The sequence below is a fragment of the Myotis myotis genome, unplaced genomic scaffold, assembly GCF_014108235.1.
Source record: "Myotis myotis isolate mMyoMyo1 unplaced genomic scaffold, mMyoMyo1.p scaffold_m19_p_9, whole genome shotgun sequence".
NCBI lineage: Eukaryota > Metazoa > Chordata > Mammalia > Chiroptera > Vespertilionidae > Myotis > Myotis myotis.
The window spans coordinates 88,987,000-89,004,875 of NW_023416401.1; the positions used below are offsets into that span (position 1 = coordinate 88,987,000).

Consider the following 17,876-nt stretch of genomic DNA (forward strand, 5'->3'; position numbering starts at 1 on the left):
CCCCCCACCCCCGCCACCACCACCACGACACCACCATCACCACCACCATCGCTGTCAGTGTGGAGTTTTATTAAGTTTGTGTGTGTGTGTGAACACATTTTCCTTTTCGGTTGCTCTGTGCTTTGGTTCGTGCTCGCCCAGCTTTTCCACTCCGCTCCGCTCTCTCTGTGCCTCTCTCTCTCTCAGAAAATTTTCCGAAGTCCGGGCTCTGGCTCGTGCTCCCTCCCCTTCCGCCCACCCCGGCCCCTCGGCGGCGCCTGCGGGAGGAGGGGGGCGGCGGCCTCGGGGGCCGCCAGGCTACGCGGCCTGGGGGGTGGAGCGTTGGCGTCGTGCGAGGGGTCGTCACTGGCTCAGGGCCGCCCCCTCTCCCCCCGCTGCCCGCCCGTTGGGGGCCCAAGCCCGGGGGGCGAGGGGGCGGCTCCCCGGCCTGTCCGGTCCCGTCCCGGCCGGGTGCGGGCGGAGGGACCCCCTCCCCGGGCACCCGGGGGGCGCCTCCCTCCGCCAGCTCCCGCCCTCCCCGCCGCCGCGGCTGCTGCCGCGGCTGCTCCTCATCCCTCCTCCTCCTCCTTCCACCCCCCTCGCCGCCGCCTCCTTCTCCCCCCGCTTCCCCCCGCCCGCCGGGGCCCTTTTGGGTAGGGGCGGCGGGCCCGGGCCGAGGCAATAAGAGCGGCGGCGGCGGCAGCGGCGGCAGCAGCTCCCGCAGCTCCTGCTCTGGTCCGCCTCGGCCCGGAGCGGCCATCAGCCCCTTTGGCTTCGGCTCGAGGGGCGGGGAGCGGCTCGTTCCCCTCCGTCCGACCGACACCACCCTCCCCGTGCGGCTCGCAGTCCGCCCCGCGCGCTCCTCCCCGAGGAGCCGAGCCCGCGCCCGGCCCGCCCGCCCGGCGCTGCCCCAGCCCTCTCGGCCCGCCTGAGGCCGCCCGAGCCCGACCCGCCGCAGCCGGCCGCGCCCCGTGCCCGCCGCCGCCGCCATGGGCTGTCTCGGAAACAGTAAGACCGAGGACCAGCGCAACGAGGAGAAGGCGCAGCGCGAGGCCAACAAAAAGATCGAGAAGCAACTGCAGAAGGACAAGCAGGTCTACCGGGCCACGCACCGCCTGCTGCTGCTGGGTAAGGGCGGGGCGGGGGGCGCCGGCCCGGCCCGGCTCGGGAGCCCCTCGGGGCGCCCCGCAGGCCGCGCGCGCCGAGCCCGTCCCCCGCCCGGGCGCGCGCTCCCGAGCCCGTGGCCCGCCCGAGGGCTCTGTCTCTGGGGACGAGGCCGGAAGGGGGACCCCGGGGCGCAGAATCGGCGGGCGGGGCTCAAAATGGGGTCGGGGGGCTTGGCGAGGCGGGCGCGGGTCCCCCTCCCCTGGCCGGCTCTCGCTCTTTCCTTCTCTCTGCCCTCCCCCCTCGCTCTTTTCTCTTTCCGCGAGGCCTACACGACGCCGGGGACTTGGGTGCTTGTTGGGAAGGGGGAGGGGGAGCCCCACCGGGCTCGGGAGACTGCGACAAAAAGGGTTTCGGGGACAGGAAATGGGGTGGCGGGCAGAAGGAGGGGGACCCGCCTCCGTGGGGTGTGTGATTTGTTCGGAGAGGGAAGGGGAGAAAGAAAGAGGGGCCAGAAGGAGCGGGGGGGGGGGCCGCAGTGGCCTAAACGGCCTCCCCAAAGGGAGGCTTTGGCGGGGGAAGTGGCCGAGGAGGGGGGGCGGGTGACATCAGCCCCTCGGAAGGGTTCCGAGTGTAAAGGTGGTGCGGGAGGGGGAGGGGGCGCGGGCGAGTCGTGGCGCCGGAGTGGGGGTGGGGGAGGAGGGAGAGCGGCGGCGCTGGGCGCGACTTGGTGCGTTTCAGGCCGGACACACTGTGCGCGGAGCAGACGTGTCCTGGGCCCGGCCCGGCCGTGGAAAGAAGGGAAGGAGAATCAAATTAAAAAAAAAAAAAATGGAGTTGGTACGCTAAGTGCCCAGTGAAGCCAAATGACACGTCATTTTTACAGTATGACCTTTTTTCCCCTTCCAGACATGCAGGCTTTTTAAAAAGCAAAGAAGAGAATTAATTGTAGCAGCTGCCCTCACCCCCCACCCCCCAGCAGCATCGCCTCCCCCCAATAAACCATTAACACACATATTTTCCTGTTAGTCCTCCACATTGAGAGTACTTTGTGGAAAAGGGGGGGGGGGGCAATTCACAAATCAGAACTGGAAAATGACATTTGTCTGTAAATGGCTTCTGGGTCTGGAAATGGCGTTTTTGTCCTTTTCAAGGGGGGAGGGGGTCGAGTGCGCTTTAAGGAGACCCTTTTTCCAGGTGGAGGAGATGAAAAGACGTTAATTAGTTGTTTGTCAAGTGACATTTGGTTGTTTGGTTCTGGGTTTTCTCTCTTGATTGCGGTTTTTACTTCGGCCAAAAAGGGGGGTGGAATTTGAGATGACCTTTCCTCCTTTTTTCTTAAAGGTGCTGCTTTGGGGAGGGGGGGGAGTTAAAATAAAACAAAAAAAGCATTTTAAAAAAAGTGGTGAAATGACCAGAATAATTACACAAGCATTAATTAGTATGGAAGTTTTCCACTTCCTCGGTAATTTGGTTATCTGAACTGGTGAATTTGGTAGGTTAAGACCTAGTTCATGGTCACACTTCAACAAAACAGCTTAGTTATAAAGAATAAAGTGTAAAGGCTGCTTTTCTTTGTGGTGTTTGCTTTGCTTGTTTGGATGGGTTATGTCTTTGTTCTCCTGAGTCCAGGTTTATATAAAGCAGAAAATTATTAAGTGTAAATAAGTCTTTTTCGTGTTTGTGCACTTGCAGTCTCAGTAATTAAATGATATATATGTTGAGGTCTTATTTAAAACTAATAAAGGCAGAATTATACTATGTGAAGAATAATATGCATAAACTTGATTTCAAAGTATAAGCCTGGAAAAGTCTAGAATCTTTTCCTTGGATGCTATCTCGTTACCTGAGTGCTAATTTGAAACAAATATGCTAATGGTACCTCAAATTTCTAACACCTTTGTGCAATAATCACAAAGTCTCCACTTAATTTGAGACTGTTACTTTTGAACACACCTTGCATTGCTGTGCTCACCTTCCCCAGATGTCCTATATGGCTACATTTTATCACAATTTATTGATAGCCTCTGGCACAGGTGTCTGCAGCCCTAGCTAGTGCAACACATTTTGCATTTTTAAGGTGATTCTCACCAAATACCCCTCCTCCCCCCCCAAAAGAGGAAACAATGATGTCCCGAGTCCTCTTTAATCCATCTTAATTTAATAGTGAATTACGTACCACAAAAAAACTTTTTCAGCCCAATTCTCTTATTTCATATACGTGGAAACTGAGGCACAGATCTGTTTCGTGCCTCTAAAAGCAGTATTACGCATCCTAACACCTCTGAAATAAGAATATTGGAGATTCTTGAGTAATTTTATGCTTTCTCTTCATGGAATCTCCTAATAATTCCTTTAATATTTTAATGTATGAGAGTGAGACTCATTAAGATAGAGTGTTTGCTTTGAAATCAATGTTTCTTTAGAAACATTTTAACTTTCCCAGGTACTGATTACAGCCTTGTGAAAAGGCAGGAGAAGGAGGACTGCTTTACTCTCTGGGAAGTAAAACAAAACAATTAAGAAAAGTAAGGGGCGGGGGGGGGGGGGGGTAAAAAAAAAACCCCCAACAGGTTTGTGTGAGAGAAGGTAAAAAATGTCTCACACAGCATTATTTGTGGGACGGTGTGTATTTACAAAAAATAAAATGAAAAAAAATAAAATAGCAGCCCTCCTTCTAGCCTGGAAATGTGGTTTTTCACTATTCTTATAAAGGTAAGGTCATTTTAAATGGTGATATGTCACCCTTCTTACTTTTAACTGGGAAGGGCTTGACATCTTTGAAAACGCAGTGATTTCTAGGTATATTTTTCTTTACGATTAAAGTTTTTAACTCTTATTAGAGTTGCTGCATGTTAATGTGGTTCTCAAACACTATATTTGGTATTAGAATGTGTTTTTCCAGAAGATAAAATTGGTGGTCTTCTACCACTCCCCCCTCCCGTATAACATGGTTGCTGAATCCAGAGAGAAGGGGGGGGGGGTGTTGGGTAAAATGCCAGGCTGCGGTTTGAGGCACTGAATTTTCAGTAGCCTGGGCGAGGGGGGTTGGGGGGGGCCTGCCCGGGGAGCATCTGCTTTGGGACAGTGCTTGGGAGGCAAGTGCTGCGTCAGACTGCAGTGTCTGGGCACTGGTGGTGGGCCCTGGGTATTTAACCATGAAGCATCTGACAAACAATGAATTATATGGCTCTACACATTCATGTGTGCAATTCACCTGAATTCTCAGTTTCAAGGATTCAGTTTCACAGTTTGAACTTCAATTTTCTCGCACCCCCTCCCCCAAATGACAAAATTGCATCACTTTCTCCTCCCCCTTTGCTTCCCCACCCCACAAATTTTAAAACAGCCCAAACCTTTAATTCTTGTTTGTTATTCTAATGGTGAAATACTGCAGGGACACAAAGTTGGACATTTATTATATTTTTGATGCGTCAAAATGTCAATGAAAAGTGCACGTCTTTATTTTGTTTGTTTTTTTCTCTGTGTTGCTTCTGCGGGAAAGCAGCAGTCCTCTCACCGCCCAGAGTGTGTAACATGCCTCCTTCATAACCTGAGACTCACTTTCCTTTTCTAGGTGCGGGAGAATCTGGTAAAAGCACCATTGTCAAGCAAATGCGGATTCTGCATGTTAATGGGTTTAACGGAGAGTAAGTGTCTGAGCCGCACCGGGGCGGGGCACGCTGACACTAACCTTGAGGAAGTGTAGGTAGCTTGGGAGACTGGGCAGCCAATGTTCATTTAATTTTTTCAGCCTGCGTATTAGAAAATCCTGGGGAGAGCTCTTTAGGGATTTCCCCCTCCCTCCTTTTAATATTTGTTGCAGCAACAGATCATAATAGTAATAGCAGTAGGCACCAGTGTCATGTGAAGAAAACACCTCCCCTGCCCCGGGACAGGTCTGCCGCAGGCTTTGGTGCAGTGGGTCCCCAACATGGCTGACACGGGCTGCGGCCACCCCTTAGTCAGGTGACACCCACCACTGCAGAGCGCACCCCCCCCCCCCCCCCCAGCAGATTTCACCGCAATGCACCAAGGCAGGGTGGTGTTTTAACTATTAAAGAAACATTGTTTCAATAATATTCTCTCACAAAACAAAGTTAGAAGAGGCAGCCCTTGTTAATAAGTACTCATCCCCCCCCCCCCCTTGGAATTAATGTTATGGGCAAATCATCGTTTTCCTCTTTAAAAATCGATAGTTGTGCCTGAAGGGACATAGAGGGGATATTTAAATGATGGGAAGGCTAGGAGTTAGGTACTTCTGGCTGGATCAAGGGGCACTTTTGCCTTTGAAACGTCCTTTTAGGCATCGTGGTCTAAGGCAATGTGACGGAACCGCGATGTGAATAAAGATGAGAAGAAAACGCATGTGCGAGGGATGGAAAAAATACGGTCATGCAGGCGGAGGGGAGCGCGCCTCGGACCCCAGCTAAGCTGACCAGCCTGTTTTCCTGGTGTGAGGGCACTGGTTCACCATTACTAGCTGGTTAGCAGTTCAGCCCCTCTAACCCAGGTGAAAGTTGACCCCTCCGTTGCATTCCCTTTAGTTTCGGAAGGGGGACCACCGAGTCATGGGGGCACAGTTTAATTCAGTTATACACGCAAAAGCAAGCAGACCCCATAAACTCCAGTAAAAAAAGCCCTACTGTCCCCCGAGTACCAGGGAAACAATTTTATCACCTTTCAGAGATTAAACTGCACCGAAGGCAGCTCTTTATGGAAAATTCTAGAATTTCTTAGATCAAGCGGTCAGGGTGGGAGTAAGAAAAGGATGACATCATGCAAATGGATGTTTCAGTTGAGGTGCTTTTTAGGCTTTCCCCTTGAGTTTGGTGGGATGGGCTGTTTCACCAACTTTATGGCCGACTCCCAGTGAGTCGTCAATACGCCCATACATGCTGTTAATTACACAAGCTGCCTTCTCTCACAGAAGCCAGTTCTGAAATTCTTAATTCCTTACACACCCTTCAGTAAAGTCCTGCCCCCAGAAATGGCCACCGGTCAACAAACAAACTGGAGACAGACTTCCAGTTATACGAATTTGTCATTTAAAGAAAAACCTTGCATAATCCCCCCTCCCCGCAACTTAAGGGGGAGCGTTTCCGGAGGCAGGTTAGCCGGCCGCCTGCGGACCCTCGAGATAAATATTTTGTTTGAAACTACGCGGCTCCCGTTTTTAAAGGGATGCGGCAGCCACTGTTTACCTTAGTTCTGTCCGATGGAAGATCGGACATCCTGAAAATAATTTAAAGTTTTATAATTCTAATTGCCCTCTTTATTTATTTTTAATTTTTAGAGAAAGGATTTTCCTCCCTCAGTGAGCCAGTCTGTAATGTAGTCCAGGCATTTAAACCAGAACTTCTCTCTTTTCTTTTTTTAAAAAGAGGAAGCGAGTTCCCAGTTTGCCTGCTTTGTAGAGGAAGCCATAGGTAATGCTCAAGAATGTTAAATTTAGCCTGCGAAAGTGACATACAGGGAATTCTTAGTGTGAGTCTAGAAGCCTTATTTTTATCTTGTCCAAGGAGCCTCTTTTTCCCCTTTTCCTTGCTGGGGTATTGCAACAAAGACCGTTTCCCTCTTAGCCAGGGATTCCCTAGGAAACTGGGCCGCCGGGCGCGGGGTCTTGTCCCTCCCCCCGTGAGTAAATGTGCGCTTCCTTAGTGCTGGCTGAGCTATTCAACTTGCCTTCACTGTCGCAGACTGCGTGCTGGTTACCTGTGTAGAGTAACTTGTAATTCTAATCTGACTTTCAGAAATAGAGGTCAAAGTCAGATTTCCCTAACGCACAGCTAACTTCCTTACACTGAGTGCAGAAGAAGCCGCCATCAGTGCCGGCTGAGCTAATCAGCTAATCGATGACAAACCCCCGACGCTTAGCCAGGCTGCCCCTCAGACCTGCAGGGTGGGGTGCCCACCAGTCGGGAAGACTGCGTTTTGAAAGGTTGTTATTTGGTTTGGTTTTCGAAATCCATATATGGTCTTAATTGCTGACAATTTATGGGGAACAGTTATTCATAAATAAAAACATCATATAGGTAGTTTCTGGGCTGCAGGAAGGGAGGTCTTGCTGTTGCGGCAGATGTCACAGGCGGAAGTCACCCGTGCGCTGCCTCTGTTCAGGTACAACACTGAGGATGGAGGTCTGGGAGCTCGAGGACCTCGCAGGTACTGCTGTGTTCTCCAGAGAATGGAGATAAGTCACCGCTGGCTCCCTGGTGCATGTACCAGTAGGGAAAGCACAAGAAAATAATTAGCAGTCCCTTCTGTCCCGGCCAGAGTCTCCAGAGGGCTCTGCTAATACTGCAGCCAAGGTGTGGAATTCTCCCTCCACGGCCCCCAGCCCCAGGAGACCTTCCACGTTAGCCAAAAAGGCCACCTGGGCATTAAGGGGATGGCGGCCCTTTGCTGAGGAATGTAGAGAGGCTGGGTGGGGATTTTGTGAAATTGCAGTGCCTTGCAGATTAGGTGAGCTTTCAATCTCTCTTTAAAAGGGGCGGCGAAGAGGACCCGCAGGCTGCCAGGAGCAACAGCGAAGGGTAGGCACATTCAAAAACAGAAAAACTTTTAAACAAACAGACATGAAGATCATATTGGGAAACTGAGGGCAGAGTCCCGGGAAGAACGCAAAAATCATTCAGGGGCCATCATCCATCTTGATATACATTTGCAAACAACACAAACAACTTCATCTCATGGCACGTGAAATGCAAAAACAGTTCTGCTGTGGGGTTTCTGTTGGCCATCCTTAAGGTATAATTAGATCCAGCTGGGGGAGAGCTACAGCTTCCAGCCTTAGACCATCAGTTTCGGATTTGGAGAATTGCTGTTTTTCCTTATGGTTCTATCCCGTCCAGTCCCCCGCCCCTACCTGCCCCCCCCCCCCCCAGCTCTTCATTTGAATCTGCTACTTTTAAAAAAAACTACTAAATTCCGTCACCCAGTGGGTGGTCTGATTTTAAAATTTCGGACCTCTCTGAGAAAAATTTCCTCTTAAAATATGAGGTGCCACGCCCTCCTTAATTTGGGAAAAAGAAGTACTTGGCACGTGGGCTGAGGGGATAAGTCATTCAGTGATCTCGAAAAGCCTCTGGTCTTGAAAAGTTATCACTTTAATCCGAGGCCTGTATGTCAGCTAGTGGGCAGAACAGAAGATGAGCGATGGCATCCATCTTTCCCCTCATTCATTATCCAATTATTTTTTTCTTCACTTCCTGCATCCCCACCACCATCACATGCCAGCACACACATGCATGCATGACAGGTAACCTGCTCCAGCTGTGCCTGCACATTCAGCATGCTGTCATCGGCAGCTTTCTCATGAGACCATGCAGGGCCATGGACTGAGTTAGGACATCTCGGAGAAGTGGCTGGGAGGGGCGGGGCAAAGGAGAAGCGGGGCGGGACAAAGTGACTGACACATGTTTGTTATCTGTTTCTTTTAGAATATTTTACCCCTAGATGATGGCTACGGTTTCTCTTCTTCCCCTTCCCCCGACTGTCCTATCACCCTTGCATGCTGGGATTACCCGTTTTAGGAACTTCTAATAAGAATACTATTCTGTTGTGGGGGGGAGGGGGGGTAGGAGGGGAGGGGGTGGGGGGAGGGGGGACTACACCTAACTCTAAAGATAACTGAGGGGAGAAAAAAAAAACAACAAAAAAATTGAAAAATACAAAATCACAAAAAAATTGAAAAATACCAAAAATCACAAAAACAACAAAAATGGAATGAAATTCTTAATTGTTCAAAATGTAGTGTGACATCCAAAGTAGACATTTACTCCTTAATTGTTCAAAATGTAGTGTGACATCAAAGTAGACATTCATTCCTGAATTGTTCAAAATGCAGTGTGACATCCAAATAGACATTCACTCTTTAATTGTTCAAAATGTAGTGTGACATCCAAATAGACATTGACTCCTTAATTGTTAAAAATGTAGTGTGACATCCAAATAGGCATCTATGTAACAAGTGACTTCTGTCAGTTTACTGTACCAAAAGTTGGCATTTGAGAAGTAGTGACAAGTCCTTACAGAACAACTGTGTGCTAGATGCTGGCCTAACCCTGCCCTCTAACCCTTGCCTGCTCTTCTCTGTGACTGTTCTGCAGTAAATACAATATTAACATAAGTGATAAATAAAACTTCTCTGCATGTCTCCGCAGTCCCTGTCTGTCTTCTGTCTCTCTTCTTTTGTCTGTCTGTCCCCATAAAACACAAAGATGGAGAACCCCCACCACTGAGGCCCGGGGAGGAGGGGGGAGGGGGGACCTTAGGACCTGAGCCAAGCCCTCTGCTCCTTCATGGGGGCGGGGAGCGGCCATGGCCCCCGTCCTTCAGCCCCAGAGTTTGAGTGTCACCTGGAAAGGAGCCACCGAGGAGTTTTACTCCGAGTCTTGCCATCGAGCTCAGCTCATTAAGCGATAGTGAGGGTGACGGCAGAGCCTGCCAGCCCCCAGTGTAATAGCTCCGTCTACATAGTAATTGCTCGGATGGCAGCCTTTGATGTTGGAGCGTTATGCACCCGAATTAGGTTTCGGATTCCTATTTTAGCGGCCTTATACTGATACACTCCCACATCCACTCACATACGCAGAAGACTGAACACGTTCTCAAAATATCCGTATTTTCAGGCGGGAACTTTCCCAATTATCATACCACTCCTTAACCCGGAAATGGAGCTGAGTGAGCCTGGCCCTGGAGACCGTGCTCTCCGGCTCTGGGCGTCCCGCCTTAGTCCCCCGACAGCTCGTTTTAATTACTGTGACACCAAAGGAGGGGTCCTGGCTCTCGTTGCCATGGAGATGGGGCCTGTTTCTAATGGACAGAAGTGAATTTGTCCTGTGGGGTCTTAGGTGAGCTTGAACCCCTAAATAAGCCGGGGGGCGGGGGTGTCAAACACGTCCTGTTAAAGCGCTGACGTCTGCATACCGTACCCCGAGTCTGGACATCCTGGTTGCAGGAACGAGCTTCAAGTTGCACAAACACAGAGGGCTCAGTACTCCCAGTCCCCTCCCTGCAGGGTGGGCCAGCGGCCCGGGCCCCCCTCCCCGCGTCACGGCCCCCAGAGGCCCCCAGAGTGCAGCTCAGGCTCACGGCCCCGCCCCCCAGGCCGCTGCGCGCGCAGCCCCTCCCTGTGAGGAGCAGGGTCTCCAAGGCCAACTGAACAGGAAGGGGGTGACTCTGGGGAGGGGGCACCATGAGCTCATTCAAGATGAGAGTCCAGCCCTCACATGCAAATGACCAGGGAATATAGCAAGGCAGACAAGACCGCGTTCTTGGGGGCAGGCTGTTGGCAGATGAGCACACGGCCCCCTCAGCTCCCTGCCCCAGGCCCCTCCCTCCCACACTAACTGGCGGACTGGCTGCTATTAACCCCTTTGCGTTTCCTCTGTTCGTGTTCTGTCCTCTCCTGAGGGGTCACCACCTCCATCCCCTGACTCTGGGCGAGGCAACCAGGTGAAGGCTTCAAAGATAGGAAATCTCAAGAGATTCTTTTAAAAGTTACAGCAGGAGAAATAAGCTCTGTCCCTTCTGCGGGACTCAGACTCCCTCTCGGCCTCAGTTTCCTCCTCAGTCATGTCCCTGGGTCTAATACACAGGTGTGTTTGGTTCCAGACCTGCCCCCCAAGCCCAGAGGCAGGGTTGGGGCAATGGACCTGGCACGACTTATGCCTCAAGCTAGGGGCCCTTTCCCCTAAAAGCACACGGGCCCAGCCTCCAGTGAAGGGCAGTTTTGGAAAGATAGCATTTTAATGGACCTGATGGGGTGCAGGCTCTGCAGGGGGGTTGGGGGAGGGTACCCAGAAGCCCAAGGGCGTGGCCTTTACCAGCGAGGGAGGACGGGATCATTCCACACATTGATTTCCCTCCCATGGCTTTGCCCCGCCCTGCAGTGTGCTTTGCCCCTCCCCTTGGGGTACACAGAGCTCCAGGTGACAGGCTCACCTGTGGCAGAGGCACACCTGTGTCCTGAGGAACACAGCTCCGTGATTCTTAGGGAAGAGTTAATTCCATAAGACCATTATGTAGGTCCAAATTAAAACCAAGAGTGTAAAGCAACAAGGCTTCTAACTTCTGTCCCGCCCCCCAATGCAAAAGTCCCGGGTCATAAAAGACTTCTGGGGCAGTCTCCATCCTGTCCGCATCAGAGGCTCGGCACTAGCAACCAATCATTGCTGTTGGCTGCAGTGGCAGACACAGTGACTATTTAAATAAGTAAACAATCAAGCCAGCCAGTCAAGGGCCAGGGCTGCAAAAGCCCTGAGGTGGGAATAACGGGCCACCTCGTTCAGCCACTGCCAGAGGGGAGGAAGCCCCAAGTGGAACCATGAAACTTTCTCCCTGGCCACACAATGCCCGCCCCGCACCCCCCCCCCCCGCCCGCCCCCACCCCAAGCAGAGATGCTAACACTGAGGCCGCGCTAGTGTGTGGCGGGGGCTTGGAGCAAACAGGACCACATATGAGGGGAGTAATGGACAGGGTACAACCTCTGGTACAGTAGGCCTTGGTCACTACCTAGATGCCAATTTGCTGATGGAGCCCAATTGGGCATGGCCTCCAGACAGACCTGGGAGGTGGCCATTTGAGACCACCTTTATTCGGGACCCCCCACCCACTCCTTCAAGAACAGAATACTATCCTTAGTGGAATGTCTTGGCTAAAACGGCCCCGTTAGGCAACATGATGCCATATGATTTTTTTTTCCTTTTCAATCCCACTGTAGTGAGAAGGCCACCAAAGTGCAGGACATCAAAAACAACCTGAAGGAGGCCATTGAAGTATGTGCTCGGTTCTTTCTCGTTCTGTTAGCCCCCCTGTCAGACAGAACTGCCCCTGACCGCCTGCTAAATCCCTTGCAGACCATTGTGGCCGCCATGAGCAACCTGGTGCCGCCCGTGGAGCTGGCCAACCCCGAGAACCAGTTCCGCGTGGACTACATTCTGAGTGTGATGAACGTGCCCGACTTTGATTTCCCTCCCGTAAGCCTTGCCCCGCCCCCAGTGCTTCGCGCCTCCCCAAGGGGTACACAGAGCTCCAGGGGACACAGGCTCCCCTGCAGCAGAGCCACACCTTGTCCTGCCGAACACATCTCCGTGATTCTTAGGAAAGAGTTAATTCCATAAGGATCCTTAATGTTTAAAAACAAAAAAACAGTTGTCCTGGCTGGTTTGCTCAGTGGATAGAGCGTCGGCCTGCGGACTGAAAGTCCGGGTTCATTCCAGTCAAGGGCACACATGCCCGGGTTGCAGGCTTGATCCCCTGTAGGGGGCGTGCAGGAGGCAGCCGATCAATGATTGTCTCTCATTATTGATGTCTCTCTCTCCCTTCCTCTCTGAAATCAATAAAAATATATGAAAAAATAAATAAAAACAAAAAACCACTAAGAATCACTAGGGCATGGCTCAAGATGAATGAGCAAAATTCTGTCACCCCTTGTAAATCTTGGCTCTCCCGTCCCCACAAGTACCCGTCACACCAAAAATCTATGAGAGAAAGAGCCATGAGTTGTGTCACCCTTAATCTGCCGGGCCCCTGGGTGCAGGCTCCGCCCCTGACAGCCTCTCTTGTGCCCCCTGCAGGAATTCTACGAGCACGCCAAGGCTCTGTGGGAGGACGAGGGCGTCCGAGCCTGCTATGAGCGCTCCAACGAGTACCAGCTGATCGACTGTGCCCAGTAGTAAGTGACCTCGCCACATCAGCACGACACGGGCACACACTGAGGAAGTGGTCACAGTCCACACCAAGTCGCTTGTCAGTGAGCCCTGCTGGTGGTGGCCGGCCAGCTGCCCGCCCCGCACGCAGAGTGCTTCTCAGTCACTTGCTTTCAAAGCCCTTAATTGCACTTTTTAGTGCAGTGACATTATTTTATATAAATAATTAATGCCTGTTCAAATGATCATTATTAGCAATAAGGCGACATTTATAATTAATTAGCTTGAAGCCATTAATTGGCTTGATCTCCAGGCATTAGGCAGACAGGGCAGCTCTCACACTTTGGATAAAGTAAAAATATTTTACTTTATTGCTATAATTTAAAACATGACAAAATGACGCCGCCGCCCACCTTCCACCCTCCCCCCCACTCCCCTCCTTGGTGGCTGATAATTGCTTTGCTATTGCAAAGGGTTTAATAGACAAACAAGTTTGTATATTTTCACAACGGACAGAAAAACAGTCCCATCTTGGCCAGTCCCTGCGACCCCCGCCCCTTCTTCAACAAAGCCCCTGATTTCCCCAAAAGTTTGAACTAAAAGCTGGAAGTGCTAATTATAGTAACGAAAAACAAATGGAAATCCTGGAATTGTTTCTGGTTGTGCCCTGGATCCAAGTCAGAGGACAGGTACGGGCCCGCCGAGGCGGGGCAGCCGCATTAATAGCAGTTTAGGCTGCTTTGTTGTGTTTTTTTAATCTTCCACCATCTTACAGTTTTTCTTTTTTTTCTTTTATTTAATTCTTTATTGTTGAAAGTTTTACATATGTCTCCTTTTTCCCCCATTGACCTCTTCCCGCCCACTCAAAGTTTTTCTTTTTTAATGCAACATTAAAGTACTCCTGCAATTTCAGAAGAAAGTGGCAACATCCCCAGTTTATGGAAAGTTTTAAGAAACTCGGGAAAAAGGACATAGCTTGTAAAACGTCTTCCCTGGAGGAGGACCCCGAAGCCCTGGTTAGCACTGACCAGTGAGCTTCTGCTCCACTGCCTTTATGTTAAAGTTGAGGTAGTGGTACCTTGCCCATTTCTTAAGCTGCCTATTTTTATTTGTTGAGCTGGGGTTTGGCCTGGCCCTGCTCCAGCAGTCTCTCTCACAAGATTTGGTGCTGCTGAGCTATTTATAGAACTGTGGTTCTGTTGCCATGGCAACACGCTGGAGGCCAGGGCGGCTGGGGAGCTATTTCTGGATTGGTGCTGTAATGTAAGACTGATTGGGCAAGTTAGTGTATCCTTCCAGCCAGACTCACTCTAACCTGGTAAAAAGGAAGGGGGAAACTTACAGAACTTCTTTAAATAGACTTTCCCCCCTTTGGACTTTCTTTTCTGATTAGGCACTTGCAGCACTTCCAACCACCCCCCACCCGACTCCCCCCCAAAAAACACAAAACGCTCGGTTTAACTAAATGTTAATTAAATTAATCCAATCTTTCAAAAGTTATTTTTCCTAACGGTGTATCTAGTTGAGCAACACAAAAGCAGTAAGTTCAGCTGGGGAGAGAGTGACCATTAATGGGAGTCCCTGAGACCCCAGCCCCCTGTGCCTGCTCCCTGCCCTGTCAGGACTCATAACCTGGGTGGCCCTGAGGTTTTTTTAAAAACTACAAATTTCATATCTGGACTGTTCTATTTCATGGACCAAACAGACCGGAAGGAAACACTGTGTGTGTTTCCTGTTCAGTGTGGTCAGGGCACAAAGGGCCCCTGTGTGTCAACCTCTTTTGTTCTCTTTCATTATCGAGGTTCTTAAAAGGTAGGAGGAAGGGATACCCCTTCTGAGTAACTCAGACATTTCACTTTCATCCGCTTGTGGAGGAAACCCAAAGTGAGAGATGCGAAAGTATACCATTTTCAAATTACCCGCTGATTTAGTCAAAGCCAAACAATTTTACATTTAAAATGTTTTTACTTAGATATTATCAAAGGCACACAGTCTGCTAGGCCTGACTTCAGACTGCAGCTGTAGGCCAGGGGTCCTGGGAGCCCAGTCCTGGTTCCCAGATCTACTGGTCAGAAAATACATTTATCTTCAATTCCATTTGCTCTAACCGCTCTAAGGTATAAGCTTCAAGTCATCAATGTAACCAATACAAACAGAATTCCCATTGATTTAACTGCGGGGTGATCATTTCCATTAGCTTGACTTGGTATAGAGGCGGGGATATTGGGCAAATTGGCATCACACTCAACACCCCCCTGTGTCCTTTCCCTCCCAGCTTCCTGGACAAGATTGATGTCATCAAGCAGGACGACTATGTCCCCAGCGATCAGGTACACACGTTCTCAAGCTTTCAAGAGTTTTGCCCTAGATTGGCGATTTTTAACATTTCGGTTGGCTTTGGTGAGACCCATTGACCTTGGTTATGTTTTAGGACCTGCTTCGCTGCCGTGTCCTGACTTCTGGAATCTTTGAGACCAAGTTCCAGGTGGACAAAGTCAACTTCCAGTAAGTGAATGGGTTGTCTTTCTGATAAACTGAGATAATGGTGTCTAGCCCTTTAGAGTAACCAGGGGTCCTTTCTCTTACAGCATGTTTGACGTGGGCGGCCAGCGTGACGAGCGCCGCAAATGGATTCAATGCTTCAATGGTAGGGAAGCTTCTTCTCTCCTGTCTGAGTACTTTCTGCTTTTGTCCTTGTGAAGGATCGTTGTGCTTCTGACACATGTTGCCTTGCTTTCTCGTGCTAAAGATGTGACTGCCATCATCTTCGTGGTGGCCAGCAGCAGCTACAACATGGTCATTCGGGAGGACAACCAGACCAACCGCCTGCAGGAGGCTCTGAACCTCTTCAAGAGCATCTGGAACAACAGGTGGGTGGAGCAGCCCTCAGGTTCCCTCCCGGCCACTTGCCCAGGAAGCTGGGACTGACGTCCAGCCCTTGCGTTAGAGCAGAATCTTGTCCAAGTCCTTGGGAGAGCATCTCAAGCCCCTGAAAGAGAGATGCTCTTCTACTGGGCTTTAACCCTGCTTCCCTCTTTGTCAGATGGCTGCGCACCATCTCTGTGATTCTGTTCCTCAACAAGCAAGACCTGCTCGCTGAGAAAGTCCTTGCTGGAAAATCGAAAATTGAGGACTACTTTCCAGAATTTGCTCGCTACACTACTCCTGAGGATGGTACGTGGCCCTCTGCAGTTCATTGGCATATTCGTTTCTATATACAATCATGTATATGCTAACAAAATATTTATATTCTTCCTAGCGACTCCTGAGCCTGGAGAGGACCCACGCGTGACCCGGGCCAAGTACTTCATCCGCGATGAGTTTCTGGTGAGTAGACTGTCTTTACTTCTCTCTTTGATTGCTTTTATTCTTAGGGATGGAAATTAACTTAATTCTACACGTGGGGATTAAACTATCCAGTACTTCCGTTTCATTTCATGGGTTGCCCTGTGAATTTTAGCTTTTGTGCCCCTTGACTTGGTTTTGTTTTAATTAATGTTAGTAGCTGGTCAAGGATCCTTGGGGGAGTGGCGGGGGTGAGTTTGTGCAGAGGGGGTGCTAACCGAGTGTCCCTGTCTGTGCCACAGAGAATCAGCACTGCCAGTGGAGATGGGCGCCACTACTGCTACCCCCACTTCACCTGCGCTGTGGACACCGAGAACATCCGCCGTGTGTTCAACGACTGCCGCGACATCATCCAGCGCATGCACCTCCGTCAGTATGAGCTGCTCTAAGAAGGGAACCCCCAAATTTAATTAAAGCCTTAAGCACAATTAATTAAAAATGAAATGTAATTGTACACGCAGTTAATCACCCACCATAGGGCATGATTAACAAAGCAACCTTTCCTTTCCCCCTTGAGTGATTTTGCAAAACCCCCTTTTCCCTTTCAGCTTGCTTAAATATTCCAAATTTAGAAAGCTTAAGGCGGCCTTCAGATAAAGAAAAAGAAAAAAAGGCCAAAATGGTTCCCTCTCTCTTTAAGTAACTAAAATTAACAGCAGCAAACAGAAATAAAAGAAATAAATGAATTAAATGAATTAAATATTGTCTTGTGCAGCATTAAAAAATCAATAAAAATTTAAAAATAGCAGTTCGGGACTCCTTTGACTTATTTGCGGTTTCGAGCAAACGCCGTTGTTCATAGCGTTGGGGGTGATGAAAAGTTGGGAGGCGCCACATTGAGGTGACAAGGCCCCAAGGTTATAAGTGGGTATAAAATTTTGCCACTTTCTTAACCTAATCTTTGGGTTTCTGAAGGCAATTTGCAGAAAATACAAAACATCCACCCCATCCTCCTCCCAAACCCATGCCCGATAAAAACCATTAGGCCCATCAATAATTCTACACTTTGATCTTTGCTGCCCTATCCAAAGGTTCTACTAACTTACACTCCAGTGTATCTGTTGATCCAGAATCTCCCCAAAACAGGTGGTACCAAGAGCTATCAAATAAGTAGGTTTGGTATTAAATCAACTAGCTAGCCATTGGGGAAAACTTTAAGCTGGATCTCTACCTCATTCCATACACAAATGAATGAGTTACATGTTTAAATATAAAAAGATACTTCAAAATGGCTATTTTTACAATTAAAATCTTGGTTTCTAGATTATAACTCTAAACATGGCCTAAGATCCAAAAGCCCTAAGTGGGGGAGGGAGAAGGGAGAAGGGGGAAGGAGGAGCCTACAAAAATTAAAATCACATATAATAAAATATGAATGGATAAAAATCCGTAACAAAGGGTTAATCTCCCTAATAAGCAAAAAGCTCTTAAGAATTAATAAGCAAATCCATCACAAAAATGGGCAAAGTATATGAACAAGCAATTTGCTTAAAAAAATATCAATAACATAGGGGTAAATATGGAACCACAGTCATAAATGAAATGCAAATAAAACTTGCGCCATTGTTGGGAGGGGGTGGTTGTCCACACTCATGGGCCCCCTGAAGCCATGGTGGGTTGGTGCTTGGACCTGAGGTCCACTTGGGTTCCCTAGTACTTCATCCCCAGGATCATCCCTTAAGCATGTGGTCACCCATTGCGTGACTTCCCAGGTGGGTGGGAGCCACAGCATCAAGCATTGCACCTGAAACTGCCCCCCAGCGTCAACCATCAACTGTTAACACATTTCTGAA

General features: G+C 49.6%; 1 protein-coding gene across 15 annotated transcripts in view; it reads left to right on the forward strand.

The window, feature by feature from the left end:
- Positions 1-16,831, forward strand: part of GNAS (GNAS complex locus) — a 46,668-nt gene extending 29,837 nt beyond the window's left edge. For 4 of the 15 annotated variants that reach the window (XM_036321090.1, XM_036321091.1, XM_036321092.1 and 1 more), the window contains 12 exons: positions 4,661-4,733; positions 7,575-7,619; positions 11,811-11,865; positions 11,947-12,066; positions 12,667-12,764; positions 15,014-15,068; positions 15,170-15,243; positions 15,327-15,385; positions 15,488-15,608; positions 15,782-15,912; positions 15,998-16,065; positions 16,326-16,831. In XM_036321090.1, coding sequence (XP_036176983.1) covers positions 4,661-4,733; positions 7,575-7,619; positions 11,811-11,865; positions 11,947-12,066; positions 12,667-12,764; positions 15,014-15,068; positions 15,170-15,243; positions 15,327-15,385; positions 15,488-15,608; positions 15,782-15,912; positions 15,998-16,065; positions 16,326-16,472 — 1,046 coding nt within the window. In that variant the 3' untranslated portion in view covers positions 16,473-16,831. Of the gene's footprint in view, positions 1-636; positions 1,108-4,660; positions 4,734-7,574; positions 7,620-11,807; positions 11,866-11,946; positions 12,067-12,666; positions 12,765-15,013; positions 15,069-15,169; positions 15,244-15,326; positions 15,386-15,487; positions 15,609-15,781; positions 15,913-15,997; positions 16,066-16,325 lie in introns of those variants that run through there. The other 11 variants (XM_036321093.1, XM_036321094.1, XM_036321101.1 and 8 more) reach the window with 11 other exon arrangements.
- Positions 16,832-17,876: the final 1,045 nt, after the last annotated feature.